Source organism: Lynx rufus, unplaced genomic scaffold (genome assembly GCF_022079265.1).
Source record: "Lynx rufus isolate CCGP_SWC_20201006 ecotype Redwood Valley unplaced genomic scaffold, mLynRuf1.p SCAF_4, whole genome shotgun sequence".
NCBI classification, from domain to species: domain Eukaryota; kingdom Metazoa; phylum Chordata; class Mammalia; order Carnivora; family Felidae; genus Lynx; species Lynx rufus.
This window is the reverse complement of record NW_025814856.1, coordinates 78,209,316-78,225,874: the sequence shown is the minus strand read 5'-3', so window position 1 is coordinate 78,225,874 and position 16,559 is coordinate 78,209,316. Positions and strand designations below refer to the sequence as shown.

Genomic DNA, 16,559 nt, shown 5'->3' with positions numbered 1-16,559 from the left:
TTGGCCTCCTGCCAAACTTTGAGCAGCGAGCGACTCTGCCTGTTTATGGCCCGAAATGGGTGCTGCGAGAGACTGGGGCTCTCCGAGTGCTAGGAGAGGCCCAGAGGAAGAGAAGAGGCCAAAGCTTTAAAACACTCGCTTCCTCCGCCCCCTCCCTTTTGTCCCAGACACCAAAACAAACGAGCTGATACACGTGTCCCTATGACTCTTGTTTACTATCAAGACAGCGCTGTGCACGCCCTTCTGGGATACGTAGTCCAACTAGTTTCTCTCTCCTGCAGTTTCCCAGAAGAACAGAGCAAGGCTGAGACTACGAATCCCACAATCCATTTCGGGGGCAAAGTTTGGCTTAGGTCCCCGAAGTCTCGGCAGCAATCCAATCCGAAGCGCTCACTCTAGTGATTGACACGCCGTCTTCTCCAGTAAACACAACACAAAAGTCAATACAAGCCCGCCTCCCGAGACGGACCACGGTATCACCCAATGGGAAAGGGGAATGATCGAATGGCAGTTCCGTGGACCAATAAGAGGGCGAAAGAGCCGGGCGAAGGCTCAGCCCCCGGGGGGTTGAGGGAGGGGGAAGACGAAGCTTGAAAGACTTGGTAATGGCGACGGGTTTGGTAAGTAGGAAAGTTTCGGTGGAGGAATGAGAGAGGCGACGGGAGTACTAAGGCGCGCCAAGGAGACCGGTGTCAGTCGGAGAGGGGATATACAAGCGGCTGGTGGTGTTGTCGTGTCCAGGGCGGCCCGCGCCGGGGCTGCCCTCACTCCGCGGCTGGTTTGTTGTCTTTCAGTTCGGGAAGGGGTGGGGGTGGGGAAGGGAGGGGCAGGATCCCGAGGGGACCGGGCGGCCGGGCGAGCTCTGGTCCGCGCTCCTCTTGTGCGAAGGGCTGCCCTCACAGTGGAAGCAATCGACCATCCGGTAACTGCCCGCGGCGAACCCACCGGACCGGCACTTCCCGCGAGCTCACCTGGGCTTCGCGGCGGCGCGGCCCGAGGGGGGTCTCTGGGGCGGGGGCTGGGAGGAGTCGGCGAGGTCTGCGCTCTGGGCCGGGTTGCGCGGTGGGTGGCCCGGTCGGGTGCGGAGATGGGGCGGGCCTGGGCGGGGGAAGGGGCCGACGCGGCGCCGGGGCTGCCCAGGAAAGTTTGACTTCAACTCCGCGAGTGTGGGCGGAGGGTCGGAGGTTGGTCCCGAGTGGGTGGCCGGCCGGGGGTGGGGGACCCCAATGAGGCGCCGCCTCCACTGGGGGCCGAGAGGGGCTCGGGCCGAGCTGGGAAGCTCGCGGAGCCGCTGGGCCCCGGGGCTCATTGTTACGCATTTCGAATGAATGGGCTCCGAGGCGCCTGCGCGGTGCGGCTGAGCTGAGGGGAAAAACAAGCCTGGAGTCCAGGCTGCGGTCACATGATGGGGGGAGGGGAGGGGAAGGCCATGAATGGCGAAAGAAGGTGGGGGATGGACTTGGCGTGAACCGGGAGGCGCTGCCTCTGTGACCGAGAGCCCAGGCTTGGCAGGCGATTCCAGTCTCCGCCTTCCAACCTATGCTGCTGCCCCAGGCAGATTAAAACAAAACAAAAAAGAATCCGGGCGAAATCGACTTTGGGGGCCCGGTTTTTGTAGCTTCCTTAAGCCCTGCACTCTGTCTAGGGGATTTCACTCAAGCTGTGCGTTCTACACTCCCTAAGAGTTCGTTCTTCAGGAGTTTTCACCTAGAATCGTTTTTAAAAGCAGCACTGACGACAGGGCAGTACTCCAGTCTTTAGCTCAGGCTGCCACTTAGGCTAAGACGGGAGGAGGGTGGTAGGGAGTTGGGTCTGCTAGGAAGTGTTGGGAGTCCTACCATCAATTCCCGACGAAGTGCCGTAGATTTATTTCCCACTAATGAGCAGTAACGGATGACTCCCAACAGTGGTTTTGAATTAAAATTGCCTTTTAAGAATTAGAATAATTTTAATATTTGTAAATACTTTTCTGTTGTTTAACTATTGATAATGATCTACACTTGTAATGTATTCCTAGTACTTTCATTCCCCCTCCCGTTTTTGTTTTTGTTTGTTTGTTTCTTTCTTTTTTTTTTTTTTTTTTTTTTTTGCTGTTGTCTTTTGTTTTAGCTAGCTAACAAGGATGCTGGGGTAGTCTGTTCGGTGTCCTAGACTAAGCTACAGTAGCTTATCCCTCGGTACTTGTGGGTGTGTGGGAGGGTATGTTCCCAGACCCCCTGTGGATGCCTGAAACGACGGATAGCACTGAACCCTATACATGCTGTTTTTTCTTATGAGGGCTTATAAATTAGTGAGGTATTAATACTAGCTAATAAGAGAACAAATATAACAATACACTGTAATAAAAGTTGTGTGAATGTGGTCTTTCTCAAAATACCGTATTGTCCTGTACTCACTCTTCTTGTGATGATGTGAGCTGATAAAATGCCTGTGTGGTGAGATGATGTGAGGTGCATGACCTAGGCATTGTGACTTAGTTTGGCTGCTATTGACCTTCTGACTGTAGGTCAGAAGGAAGATTATTTGTTTCCAGACTCAGTTGACCTTGGGTAACTGAAATCACAAGAGTGAAACCTCGAATAGGGGGAAACTACTGTAATCCATTTTAAATACCTCAGTTCTTCACTTTAGAGATATAAGTTAATTGCAATTACCTTCTCTTCATCCCCGCCCACCTTAGAATTTAAGCTTGGTATGGAAGTCCTTTCCGATTAGGGAAGGACATACAGAAACGCATTCTGCGATATCCTTGCGGGTGGAAAGGATAAAGATTCAGGGAAGAATAGGCATTTGAAAGTAGGAGTCTAATCTCTGTTGGGTCAGTGCCTTTTCTCTCTTTTCTCAGTTCTTTTCAAAAAGGGAGTCATATTCAGTCGTCAGAGTGCTGTTTTCCTCATCCTTAAGAATAACTTTGTTCACAGAGCTGTTTTGAGGTTTTTATGAAGTCAGAGGAAGTATGTCAAATGCTCTGTACATAGTAGATTGGCATTTGTAAAACCTAATTTCCTTTTTGTCCATTCACGGAGATTTAGCTATTTCTGGTCCTTTCCACCTGTCCTGTTTCTAAGATTTTGTGGATATTTATTTACCAAAGGTTACAAAACAAAGGCAATGAGACCCTTCCCATCCCCACCCGATAAAAATTTGTAATATTGGACATGACATTTCAAAGCACAGCTGCTGGAGAATTTTACTCTTCCCTTTTGAGAATCTCTGGTCTAGTTGCCGAGTTAAGTCAAAATACAAGGCAAGCTATGTCAAATCCTATAATACCAGAGCAGTATGCAAAAGCATGAATGAACAATAGGGTTAGCTCTACCAGGAGATATTTGAAAGAGGAGCTTGTTTATCAAAATGAATGTCTAATTGGTGTAATTTATGTGGGGGAGAATTTTTGAGTATGGAGTCTTCTGGTATTCTTTTACTGTATCAGGGGCCTTGCTTCCCCCAAATAGTTTGACGGAGAAAAGTCTGAGACAAAAATTTACATTGGTATAGGGATTTGAATTTTGTTTTCATGTATTTTATTCTTAAAGTTTATTTATTTTTTGAGAGAGTGCGTGTGTGTTCAATCAGGAGAGGGAGCAGAGAGAGAATCCCAAGCAGGCGCCCTACTGTTGGCACAGAGCCTGACGTGGGGCTTGATCCCATGAACCATGAGGTTATGACCTGAGCTGAAACCAGGAATCTGACGCTGTAACTGACTTAGCCACCCAGGCACCTGTTGTCATGTACATTGTTTAATTCTCCCAGTAGCCCAATGAGATCAGTGTAGGGGCTGGGAGGCCGCATTTAAGCGGCCAGCCTCACAGTACATGGCAAGCAAGAGGGAACCTGCAGTTTGTTGACTTAGCTCTAGATTCCCATTTACCATGCAGTAGACTTGCAGAAGCACCACTTCCATTATCTCAAGACCAAACTTTCTCTTTTTTAATGTTTATTTTAGAGAGGGGGGAGTGGGGAGGGGCAGAGAGAAAGAGGATCGGAAACAGGCTCTGAGCTGACAGCAGACAGCCTGATGTGGGACTGGAACTCAGGAACCGTGACATGACCTGACCTAAGTCAGTTGACTGAACTTTTGATAGCCTTGAGTCATGAAAGGTGCAAACGCAGGGAATGCAAATTCAGTAATTAATTGGTCCCTTTTGTTATTGATGAGTAGCTCTGTTTTGAAATTGAAATATCCTTTCCCAGCTTCCTGTAAGGAATATTGTGAGGGGATTGTTGTTAGAGAGCTAGGACTAGCGGCTGGAGAAATGGTAGAGGTTGCAGAAGGTGTTAGTGTGCTGCACACGGTGAGTGGGGACAGTGCAGGGCCCGCTGATGGGGAGGAGAAAATCTATCCTGGAAGGAGGAGAAAGCCAGAAAGCTGTGCAAAGGGAAGGGGAGCACAAGACGGATGCTCCCTGGGGCCCAGAGCAGCTCTGCTGCACACACTGGAGATGGCTCTGAGGAGATACACGTGTGTAGTGTGACCTCTGAACTTCCTGATCAAGGTAAAATGAGAAAATGTTCAAGTCGAAGACTGCAGCTGGGGCTGGCCTGCAGATCACATCCTCATGTGAAGCATAGTACAGCAGCTGTTCGTAAGGAGTTTGAGTCATCATAAGATAGGTTTAGTTGTGCCGTGTACACTTAGGAAGTTGGAAAAGTTTCTATGAGAAGACTTCAGATCTGCCATCCAAACTTAATATTCGCTGTCCAGAGAACTCAGAATGACTAGTTCCTCTCATGTCTTGGGCCTTACTCAGTAAGGAATCTGCACGGATACTACCAGTTTTCTGAGAACTCTTGCAAAGGAAGCTGGGAGCAGGTGGCTGACAGACAAATTAAAAATGTGAATACACTGTTTTTAATACATTTTCCTTTCAGTATTTGTTACGGATGTTTCTGCATACTCGTATCATGTTTAAGTATCATTTTTTTTTTTTTATTACTTAAAAATTTTTTTATTTTTGTGAGAGAGAGAGAGAGACAGCGAATGGGAGAGGGGTAGAGAGAGAGGGAGACAGAGAATCCCAAGCAGGCTCTGTGCTGCCAGCGCAGAGCCTGATGTAGGGCTGGAACCCACGGAACCATGAGATTGTGACCTGAACTGAAACCAGGAGTCAGACACTTAACCGACTGAGCCACCCAGGCGCCCCCAGAATGATTTTTTTCTCACAGACTCAGTTTATAGTTCTGATCATGTCAGATCTCTGTTCAAAAATCTTTAGTGGTTCTCCAGTGTCTGATAATCGCTTATAATAATTACTAGCCACTGTGCATTGAGAGTTTGCTCTGTGTTAGGAACTTCTGTAAGCTTTTTACATTTGTTAGCTCACTGAGTTTTTACAGTAACCTATGTAGGTGTTCTTATTATTTCCATTTTACAAATAGGGCATAAAGATTTTAAATAGATTGCCCAGGACACATAGCCAATAAATAGTAAATTTGATACATAAACTCAGGTAGCCTAATTTCAGAGCCCTTATTACTCTGATGTACAAAAACCAAAGAAACTAATTTTCCTAAACTAGGATTGAAGATTCTGACTCAGTCTACCTTTGCAGCCTTAGTATCCATGGCCACAAGACACACAAGGCCGTCCTACCTTCTGGTGATCCTGGATTCTGTGTTGTTTTGATTTCATCCATTACTTGCACCTTCTGCAAGTTTCCTCATGTGAGTTTCTCTCATTGGAAGATTTTCCTTCTTTCCATTTTACCCATTCATAGCCAAGCCCTGCTCTGTAGAACTGTGGTCATTTGCTTATTTTTTTCCACTAAAGCACAGATTATTGAGATTCAAGATAAATTATTCATCATTGAGGTCCAACATTGCAACTCGTGTAGTGCCTTGTACATAGTGTGTATTAAATGAATAAATATGTATATTTAAATAAAAAGGAATTTGGCAATCATTTTTAGTCCACTGGTTTTCACAGTGCACCTGATGTTTGGAAAGAAAACAAAAAGCAGCGCACAGGGTTACCCCAGACCAAATAAATCATATTCTCTGGAGGTGGATCCTGGTCATCATTTTGTTTGAAGGACACATGATCATGTGATTGAGAATCACTGATCAAGCTTAGAGTGTGCTTGATTTTTTCAGTGAGAAGTGGAGGTTCAGAATAATGATTTGGCCAGTTATGCCTGAGAAATCAAATGGTGTTACTAACTGCATCTCTTGTGTAGCCACTAATTTTGTAGGAGATTTTTTGTTGTACCTCAGCAGTTTTGCTGTTAACTATATAATAAGACTGTGATTAATTAGTACATAATAGATTATACTGAGCTGAAAAAGTGTTCATTTCTTGCAAATGTTTTGGGCATCTTATGTTTTTTTAATGAAAAAAAATTTTTTTGATGTTTATTCATTTTTTTTTTATATATATGAAATTTATTGTCAAATTGGTTTCCATACAACACCCAGTGCTCATCCCAAAAGGTGCCCTCCTCAATACCCATCACCCACCCTCCCCTCCCTCCCACCCCCCATCAACCCTCAGTTTGTTCTCAGTTTTTAACAGTCTCTTATGCTTTGGCTCTCTCCCACTCTAACCGCTTTTTTTTTTTTCCTTCCCCTCCCCCATGGGTTCCTGTTAAGTTTCTCAGGATCCACATAAGAGTGAAAACATATGGTATCTGTCTTTCTCTGTATGGCTTATTTCACTTAGCATAACACTCTCCAGTTCCATCCACGTTGCTACAAAGGGCCATATTTCATTTTTTCTCATTGCCACATAGTATTCCATTGTGTTTATTCATTTTTGAGAGGAAGAGACAGAGTGCGAGCAGGGGAGGGGCAGAGAGAGAGGGAGACATAGAAATGGAAGCAGGCTCCAGACTTGCTGAAGCTGAATAACTAGCTGTCTGGTCTCATGTCGTTATACCGTTTTCAGTAACTGTTCTTTTTTTTCTTTCTTTCTTTTTTTTTAAACTTTTTAATGTTTATGTTTGAGAGAGAGAGAGAGAGACAGCGTGAGTGGGGGAGGGGCAGAGAAAGAGGGAGACCGGGAATCCTAAGCAGGCTCCAGGCTCTGAGCTGTCTGCATAGAGCCTGATGCAACGCTTGAACCCATAAACCGTGAGTTCATGACCTGAGCCGAAGTCAGATGTTTAACTGACTGAGCCACCCAGGCATCCCAATAACTGTTCTGTTTAAGACATAAGTGCCCGGAGTATGTATAGTGTTGCCTGTGTCGGTCTAGGGAGAAAACATTTTGTGAAGAAGTCATTTTACATTTCTTCTACTCACTTTGTTTTAGCTCATCCTCACAATTGCTCTAGCAGGAAGGTTGAGCAGCTAGCATTAGTTCTGTTTTACAGATGAAGATACCAAACTAGTGAGAAGCTCAGTCACTTGGGTCATGTATTTAGTAAGGGTTCAAGCTGGAATCGAAACCCATGATTCTTTACATCTAACCTAGTGCCCTTTTCACTACTCTTTAGAACATCTTAGTGTTGAGTAAGGCTCTAGAGCAGTGCCCAGGATCTGGGTCATCTTTGAGGAGTTCAGGCAGAAAGCACCTGAAGTAGAATGTTAGAAATAAAGTACAGCAACAGGCAGTTTGGCTGCGTGTCAGGAACCTTAAGATGTTTAATTGCCATTCACCTACTAATGTGTCTCTGGAAATCTAAAGTAATCTGATACAAGCAGATATTTTTTTAAAAAAAGAATGTAAACTGTTACTTAAGAATGAAGAAACTGGGAACAGCATGTTCAGCAGTAGGAGGGATAAGGAAATTTTGGTGTATCCTTGTGATGTATATTGTATAACTATTTAAAATAGATGTGTAAGAAAAATTGGTGACACAAGAAAATGCTTATAAACTTATGCTAAAGGAAAAGGCGTCAATTATAAATAATACAGAGTATGAAGGAAAATAAAATCTATGATGATAGGTGTATGCATGAAAAATATTAGCAGTATCTAAATCTGGTTGGTGGGATTAGAAGTCACTGTTCCTTTTTTTTTTTTAATGCCTTGTTTCATTTCTCCCTCTCCCCCCCACCCCCCGTTAGTGTATTTTATAGTTAGGAAAATTTACTTTGTAGTAAAAAGATTATGAAAAAGCCTTTGTAGAAAAAAATTTGCCAGTGTTACTAGTGTTTCTTGGTGAGTATGTTATGGTTTAGAAAGCTCTGGTATAAATACTAAGCAGTTAACATGTTTTCACAGCATTTTTGATCAGCCTAGGCTGGGGTACCAGATTTTTAGTGACTTTAAATTGCAGTATATTTTATTGTCTTATTGTGAGGAAAAACTTACATCCTGTTAGATTTTTGTGTGTGTGTATTTCGTCTTAGCACATTAGAGCTTTTTTTTTTTTTTTTAATGAGATTTGGAGTAAATCTTTGAAAAATTGGGAAATCTTCCTGCTGCTGTCACCCCTGTTAAATAACGAATTTGATCACTGTCCAAATGCAGAGTGTCAAAGGTATAACCACATTTTACTTTCATAACAAAATTTAGTCGGTGGAAATTATTTAGGTATATTAGCCTGTGTTGTTTTCTTCCTTGTGATCACTTTGTGGGCTTAAGATGTAGATTTACTATTTGCTTAAACTTACCATGATTATTATTCATCTTTCTAGAAATAAGTGATTCGGAAGGATAGGTATCTTTATTATGACTAGGTACCACATTTTCATAAAGAAAACATAGTATTTTGGGGTGCCTGGGTGGCTCAGTTGGTTAAGCGTCTGACTCTTGATTCTGGTTTAGGCCATCCATGATCTCACAGTTTCATGAGTTCGAGCCCCACATTGGGTTCTGTGCACTGACTGTGTGGAGGCTGCTTGGGATTCTTCTTCTCCCTCCCTTCTTCTGCCCCTCCCCCACTTGCATGCTCTCTGGCTCTCTCAAACAAACAAAAGAAAACAAAACATAGCATTTTCATTTTTTTGAGAAGTATAACATACGGGCATTTTAAGAAATTGTTTCTTAAAGGTCCTTCAGAGAATGCCGTTTTAAGTGTATTAAACCTGTTTATTTTCAGAGATGAGGAAACCACACAGTTGGCAAATAGAAAAATTGAAATAGAATTTTCAGAAAATGAAAAGGAAATAGAATATTTCTTCAGTCTTTTTCAATTTAATTGAGGAAAGTGTGTTAATTTTCTTTTAAATTTGAAGATACAAGTTGAAAAAGTGGTTTTGTTGGTCTCTCTTTGGGTCTCAGAGTTACCAGATTAAACAAGTAAAAGTATGTATAATGGTGCTAGTATTCTTTTTTAAAGAAAAGACTTTTATAAATTCAGATCCTTTGGGATCTGGGTGTAATTTAGTGCTGACTACATGGTCGTAGCCCAAGAAATCCGGGAGTCTGCCTGGTGTGAGGGACTTGAGGGGGATACAGAATGCAATGTATGATTAAGTGAAAGATGCAACATTAGGCGTCTCTGATGGATTTTATCCTTCCGCAATCTCCAGATCACACGACGTGACATTTTTTTCTATGTTATTTTTATTTGAAGTCGGAGCACCATAACATGGTGTGGGAAGTGAAGACAAATCAGATGCCTAATGCAGTACAGAAACTCCTGCTGGTGATGGACAAGAGACCTTCAGGAATGAATGACTCACTGGAGTTGCTTCAGTGTACTGAGAACTTGCCATCCTCGCCTGGATACAACTCCTGTGATGAGCACATGGAGCTTGGTAAACAAAATTCAAAGCATTGTAGGAATCTGAGATTCATACTTTTATGGTTAGCCAGCTTCTCCACCTGCCTTCAACTGCTTACAAGTCCCTGAAGTTTTTGTACCTTAGGAGTTTTCAGTGTACTCTTGTTATTGCTCGTAAGATATTATTTAAGACCAACGTAACTTTGGGCTGTTTATGGTTATCATAGAGCCTCACTTACAAATTACCAAACGAAACTGCTTTGGTGGGTAAAAGTGGGGCAGATCTGCTGCGGTGGGTAAAAGGTGGGTGTTAAACACCTCCGGGAAATCCTGCATGTGGCTCGTGTTCCTTTTGAAACGTCCCTGTGAGCTGGTTGATTTGTTGCTCTGGTGGGGACATCACGGCAGACCCTTGGAACTCAAAGGTCTGACCCTCGCGCTTATCACTGCTGTCAAGCTACACCCGAGAGGTGTGGCCTGCAGAAGTGCACGGGTTTGGTGAGGTAGGATTTGGGATGGTGGTGCTGTGAGGCTGGTGTTGACGAGTAAACAGCTAGTGAGTGACCTGGGCCTGCTGCCCTGTCGTCGTTCTGCGTGGCTTCGGCTGCGTTCAATACGCGGTTTTCTTCTGTGTTCACAAAACCCTTGAGAAACTGTAACTGTGTCGCGTGCTGAGCCAGAGGAGATGCTCTTTGGGAATTGGGAGATCCTCAAGGTCTTGGGACATAAACTGCTTGAACGCCAAGGGGTTGCCGGTGCTGGTGAGCGAGGAACACCAGTTTATTCAGCGGTTGATGCTTCACTGTTACAGTTTAGTGTCGGGAGGAAGTCAGAAGTCAGGGCCCAGGGTTGTCAAAAACTCGTACCACTCCTCGTTACTTCAGTTTGAAAGTAGTTAATTTCCTGAACTGGAAAGACAGATGAGCTCGTGACACACCACAAATAAAGAAGTGATGGTCAAGAACGTTGTCGGCTGCAAGGGAAGGGACGTCGCTACATTACTGAGAGAGTTACAGGGGGGTTTCTTAAGTTGCTGCGATCTTTTCCGGCTGCTCAGTGAAAGGGGGAGGGCTTCAAGTCGGTTTTCTGAGTGGATATCCTGAATCAGTACTTCTAAGTAAGACATCTCAGCTTTAGTAGGCTGTTCTGAGTCGTCTGCCTGAATAGGAATTGTATGCACATATGTTCTTCGTAACAGTTTAGAAGGACTCCCAAGACTAGAAGAGTTTCCTGGCTGATATATTGAAGGGACCCCGGGACCTGTAGTTTGTTGTAGGTGTGTGTTTCATAAAGAATTTTTTAAGGCCTGCAAGATGCTTTTTCTCCCCTCCTTTTTCTTTTTTTTTAATACAATTTTTTTAGAATTCAGTCTTGGTGTTCACAGCTGTGGCATGTACATGGGCATGTACATGGGCCTTGGGAACACACTTTTAGGAAAAAATAACCAACAGATATTATTGAGTTTAGAACTCCTCAGTCCAAACAAATAATTTAGCATAAAGTTGAATAAGTAGTACCTAAACCTTATGATGTTAATCTCATCTCTGAAAATTGTTCTCAATATTGCAGTAATTTTCTATAACTGGGTAATGAAGTATATGAAAAAGTATATATATGTACACATAAAATGCCTTTTTCCTTCTTAAACATGTTAACATAAAAATGTCTTGGGGGTATATGGATTAATTCCAGGTAAGTTGTAAAAAAAAAAATCAAAACACATACCTCGTTTTTATGGTCTGTGAACAGTTGTGGTAATTACAAGTCATTAATACATTTATATTCATTAAGTCTATTTTTCCATCAGGCTGTGTTGACCCTTGAATGTATAAGGTGTCATTTTTCAATGACATTTTTTAATGAAACTTGTTTCATTCAAGAAACATTTCAAATTTATACTTCTCATGAAATTTATTAGCCACATTTAAGGACTTCTTCTAGCTGTAATTACAATATTGTTCCCTGTGTTAGTAATGTCTTTTTTATAACTTTGAGTGTGTTTATTTGCAGATGACCTTCCTGAACTTCAGGCAGTTCAAAGTGATCCTACCCAATCTGCCATATACCAGCTAAGTTCAGATGTTTCACATCAAGAGTATCCAAGACCATCTTGGAACCAGAATACCTCAGACATATCAGAAAACACTTACGGTGAAAATGAGGTGGATTGGCTAACAGAATTAGCAAATATCGCTACCAGTCCGCAAAGTCCACTTATGCAGTGCTCATTCTACAACAGGTGGGAGTGCTGGCTATATTTTTATCGAAAACTTGTATCATTGCAAAGAGTTACTTATTTTTTTTCTAGTTTTAAAAGTAATAATGTTATTAACCATCTGATGAATGGTTTACTGAAATTAGAATTTAAGTAAAGTCCTTAGAGTTGAGCTCATTGTTTTATAATGATTGCAGAGATATTTCACCTAATACCATGGTTTCATATTTTGAGAAGTAGATAAAAGTACTATGAGAAGCACCTGGGTGGCTCAGTCGGTTTAGCACCTGACTTCTGTTCAGGTCATGATCAGGCTCATGAGTTCACGCCCCTTGTTGGGCTCTGCACTGACAGTGTGCAGCTTGCTTTGTATCCTCTCTCTCCCTTTCTTTCTGTCTCTCGTTCTCTCTCTCTCAAAAATAAATAAACATTAAAAAAAAAAGTGATATGAGTTAAAAAGTTTTAGTAAATGTTTTAAAGTCCTCAAAAAGTAAACTACACCAAGAAATACTTTTATTATATATTTATGCTTAGAGAAATGAAAATTATACTTGTCTAAAGGACCATAATTATAATAAACATTAAAAACAATTTTTTTATGTTTGTTTATTTTTAAGAGAGAGAGAGCACAAGCAGGGAAGGAGCAGAGAGAAAGATGGGGAGTGGGGGAATCCATAAGCAGGCTCCAGGCTCTGAGCTGTCAGCATAGAGCCTGACTTGGGGCTTGAACTCAGGAACAGTAAGATCATGACCTGAGCCAAAGTTGGACACTTAACTGAGTTGACCCACCCAGTTGCCCCTATAATAAACATTCTATTTAAAAATTTTATCAACCTTGAATTTGGTTCCATTTGATCTAGGTTTATTTTCTTCCACAGTATATGTGAGCTTACGTTATTTACTGGTTTGTGGAAACTAAAATTGCTAATATTAAAATCTTGAATTTAATAAAAGTGGACTCCCATTGGTAAAAACCACTGTTTCGTATACCCAGACCAGAGGACTAGAGTTTCCACAAATGAGTTGCTGTACTATGAAATTATGGAAGCTTTGAACTAAAATTCCTAGAGAGACCTAAGTGGATAATATTTCACTAGTTATCCCTAAAGTTATAAAGTTATCTATGTAAAATGACCTAGATAAACAAAATAGTTTGCAGGGGAGAGAAGTGCCCAGATTTGTACTCACATGGGTAGACAGACCATAGTCTATACAAGGTGATGTAGGAATAACTGAATTTTGGTAATGCTTCTAACTTACTGTAATTCTTTGCTAAGACATAAACTTTTCATGTGTGAAATTCTGGCTTTCTTGTAACCCATTAAATTTTGCTGTGTTTTCTTTTCCCCCCTGTTTGGTAGGATATTGGTCTTGATTAGGGCAATTTCAATGTAGTTAACTAAATTTTTCAGTTTAATTCCATGAAAATTTCCTAGAAAGAAAAAAATAGTCAAAAAGCTAAAAATTTGTTGGCAGTTATAAAAACAGATCCTGATCTTCCCATTGGGCTTTTTCTAGTTTAGAGATAACACTTCTTTTTTTAATAGCAAACTTAGAATTAATATAGTTCATGGAAAGTTGAGCAAACCCTTAAGGTAGGTAATTGATAAAAACATAAGTAAAGAAGGAATATTTTCCTTAAGATATAAATTTATTCTCTGTAGCACTTTCTTTTTCTTTCTTTCTTTCTTTCTTTCTTTCTTTCTTTCTTTCTCTTTCTTTCTTTCTTTCTTTCTTTCTTTCTTTCTTTCTTTCTTTCTTTCTTTCTTTCTTTCCTTTTCTTTCTTCTTCAATGTTTATTTATTTTTGAGAGAGAGAAAGAGAGAGAGACAGAGACAAACAGGGTAGAGCACGGGAGGGGCAGAGAGAGAGGGAGACATAGAATCCGAAGCAGGCTCCAGGCTCCGAGCTGTCAGCACAGAGCCTGACACAGAGCTCGAGCTAACAAGCCAAGAGATCATGACCTGAGCTGAAGTCGGATGTTTAACTGACTGAGCCACCCAGGCACTCCTCTCTGCAGCATTTTCTATGCTTCCCTGCCTCCTAGGGAACAAGACCAAGAGGCTCTCACTGCTGTCTCTCCTGCCTTCTAACACTGTCAGTGGCTGTTCATGCTCCTTCTTGTAGAGTGTTAAACCGTGTTAGTTGTTGAGCTTTGGATGTCTGAAGTTGTCACTGTACAGTACCAAGGGGTTGAGGACAGGTAAAGTTTACATTACCCCTGCATAGATAGAGGGATGGAGAGATGCTGTTGGTATTTTAGACACGTGTGGCATGTTAATTTTTACAGAACATTTAGGCCATATACATTTCAGAACATTGCATTGTTACTTCTCTTTAAATGGTTCAACAGAAGAACTGATAAACCCATTTTCTTTTATTAGTCATGAAGGCAGGATATACTTAAGGAATTTTTAGCAGTTTGGCCATTCTTTAATACTCCATCAAGATATAAATGTCGTAATAAAAGGAAGAACTGGAGCAAAGATGAATCATTAAGTATTTGTCGTTTGAAATCCAAAATTGACTGGAGAATATGCTAAAACACCTAGAAATTTGAGGGGTTTTTAAGAAGTGATAGGAACATGAAGGCAAAGTATAGTTTTACGGACTCTTATTCCAGAGTAACTTCTGCAAAGATATAATGAAAAAGTGTTAATAAGGGTAAAATAAAAATTGAGGGGCTAACAGAGTTTCTCAGGGAGTAAGGGAAGAATCGGAAAGGAAGATATTTCTCCCCCTTTTTAAAAGAGGGTTAATCCAGACATGCGTATACTTTTTTCTGTTAAGCACCAGATTCCTATTTTGCATCTCTGAGAACTGTCCTGATTGGGGACCATTGGGCTGGTTGGTCTCCTAGACCTGCAGTCTTCCTCTCTGCTGCTTTCCAGAGTGCAGTGCACATGCTGGGCGCCCTGACTGGGAGTGCTGCTTTTAGTGTTACCCCTCCTGGGAACAGTTGACTCTTATCAAAGGTGATCCTGTGGGAAGATAACTAGCCTTATGAGGAGACGGTTTTTGACAAGCCTGTATTAGGAAATAGGAAGTAGTGTCCAGTTACAGGAAGTTCCATTTAGGCTGCTTCCTGTTAGAATAAGTTTAAGCATTGTAGCTTCAGGTAGTTCATTGTATCTGCACAGTGACAGGTGGTTGGTAGACGGAGGCTTCGGTGTTGGTCACGTTAGGCTGAGATGCCGTGTTCATACTGACTGCAGCAAAGTAGAAGAGAGAAGTGGACAGGGAGCCTGCACATTATTCGTTACGTTTGTATGTACTTGCTGATACAAAAATGGGTGAATAAGTGAAAGTAACTTGGAATTTAAAATACATGGATAAATATGAAAAAAGAACAGTATTTGAAATGTGTGAAGAGGGCTTGGGTAAGAAGCTAAGGAACTGCAAACTACAAATGAAATCTTGATGTCTTTAGTGTTTTCTGTAGGTGTCTTCTATGTGATAACATTGGTATTATGAATATGAAGTTCTTTTCATCAAAAGGAAAGATCTGCTTTAAGGACCTATGCTTTATGGTTAAAACTGCTTCCTTATTTTAGATCATCTCCTGTACACATCATAGCTACTAGCAAAAGTTTACATTCTTATGCGCGCCCTCCACCGGTGTCCTCTTCTAAGAGTGAGCCAGCCTTCCCTCATCATCACTGGAAGGAGGAAACCCCAGTCAGACATGAAAGGGTGAGTTTATTCATGAGATGAAACTGTTACGAAGTTTGCACAGCACTGAAATATGTTAAGTTTCCTTTTCTGTGAAGTCCTTTTGAAGCATGTGCAGATGGGAAATTGTCTCATCGCTCTGCTGGTGATCTGGATTAGATTTTACATACAGCTCTGTTCACTGTTAGCAAAGTTTGTTACCAGTGGGAACATGCATTTAACTAAAACTTCCAGAAACTTCAGTTTTCAGAGGCATATTTTTTCCTAAGTTTACAGGTGTTTTAAGTTATCCACTAATGAGGAGAGAGAGCCTGAAGCCTTGGGATAAAGACAGATATTAACAAAATATGTTACAAAATAAAAAAGTTTCTGATATTTTTCTCCATAGGCAAATAGTGAGTCAGAATCTGGCATTTTCTGCATGTCCTCCCTCTCAGATGATGATGATTTGGGATGGTGCAATTCCTGGCCTTCAACTGCTTGGCACTGTTTTTTGAAAGGTAAAAAAACAACTTGAATTTTTGCAGCTTACTTATGTAGCATGCTAGTCAGATAGCTAATATTTGCTTTTCTACTCAAACTTTAGGCACACGACTGTGCTTTCATAAGGGAAGCAAAAAGGAATGGCAGGATGTTGAAGATTTTGCTAGAACTGAAGGCTGCGTTAATGAGGAAGATCTCCAAGTGGGCACTCACAAGGTTGATTTAAAATTTGTAAAACTTTTCCCAAGTCTTTCGTGAGAAAACATAGGCTTATTATTAATCTTTAGGAGTATCCTCCATTTATTTTCGTATTTAAGTGACACCTTACGTTTTAGGTGGAAGTTTTGTGACTGTGTTATTGCTTAGCTGGATGGAGGGCAGCAGTGTCTTTAGGTTCACCTTTGTAATTATGCTTTCTGAGATGGGAAAATGATGTATTCCTTAGTTCTTTTTATACATTTTACGTTGGGAGAAATGAAATGAACAGGGGTGCCTGGGTGGCTCAGTCAGTTAAGTGTCCAATTTCAGCTCAGGTCATGATCTCACAGTTTGTGCGTTCGAGTCCTGTGTCAGGCTCT

The 16,559-nt window shown here is 41.7% G+C and overlaps 1 protein-coding gene across 2 annotated transcripts in view; it reads left to right on the top strand.

Annotated features, from left to right (window-relative positions):
- The first annotated feature begins 552 nt into the window (after positions 1-552).
- The window catches only part of HBP1 (HMG-box transcription factor 1), a 30,542-nt gene continuing 14,535 nt past the window's right edge, over positions 553-16,559 (top strand). Inside the window, exons 1-6 of one of the 2 annotated variants that reach the window (XM_047095457.1) lie at positions 553-620; positions 9,462-9,645; positions 11,622-11,850; positions 15,381-15,519; positions 15,887-15,998; positions 16,085-16,197. In XM_047095457.1, coding sequence (XP_046951413.1) covers positions 606-620; positions 9,462-9,645; positions 11,622-11,850; positions 15,381-15,519; positions 15,887-15,998; positions 16,085-16,197 — 792 coding nt within the window. In that variant the 5' untranslated portion in view covers positions 553-605. Of the gene's footprint in view, positions 779-9,461; positions 9,646-11,621; positions 11,851-15,380; positions 15,520-15,886; positions 15,999-16,084; positions 16,198-16,559 lie in introns of both variants that reach the window. The other variant, XM_047095456.1, reaches the window with a different exon arrangement.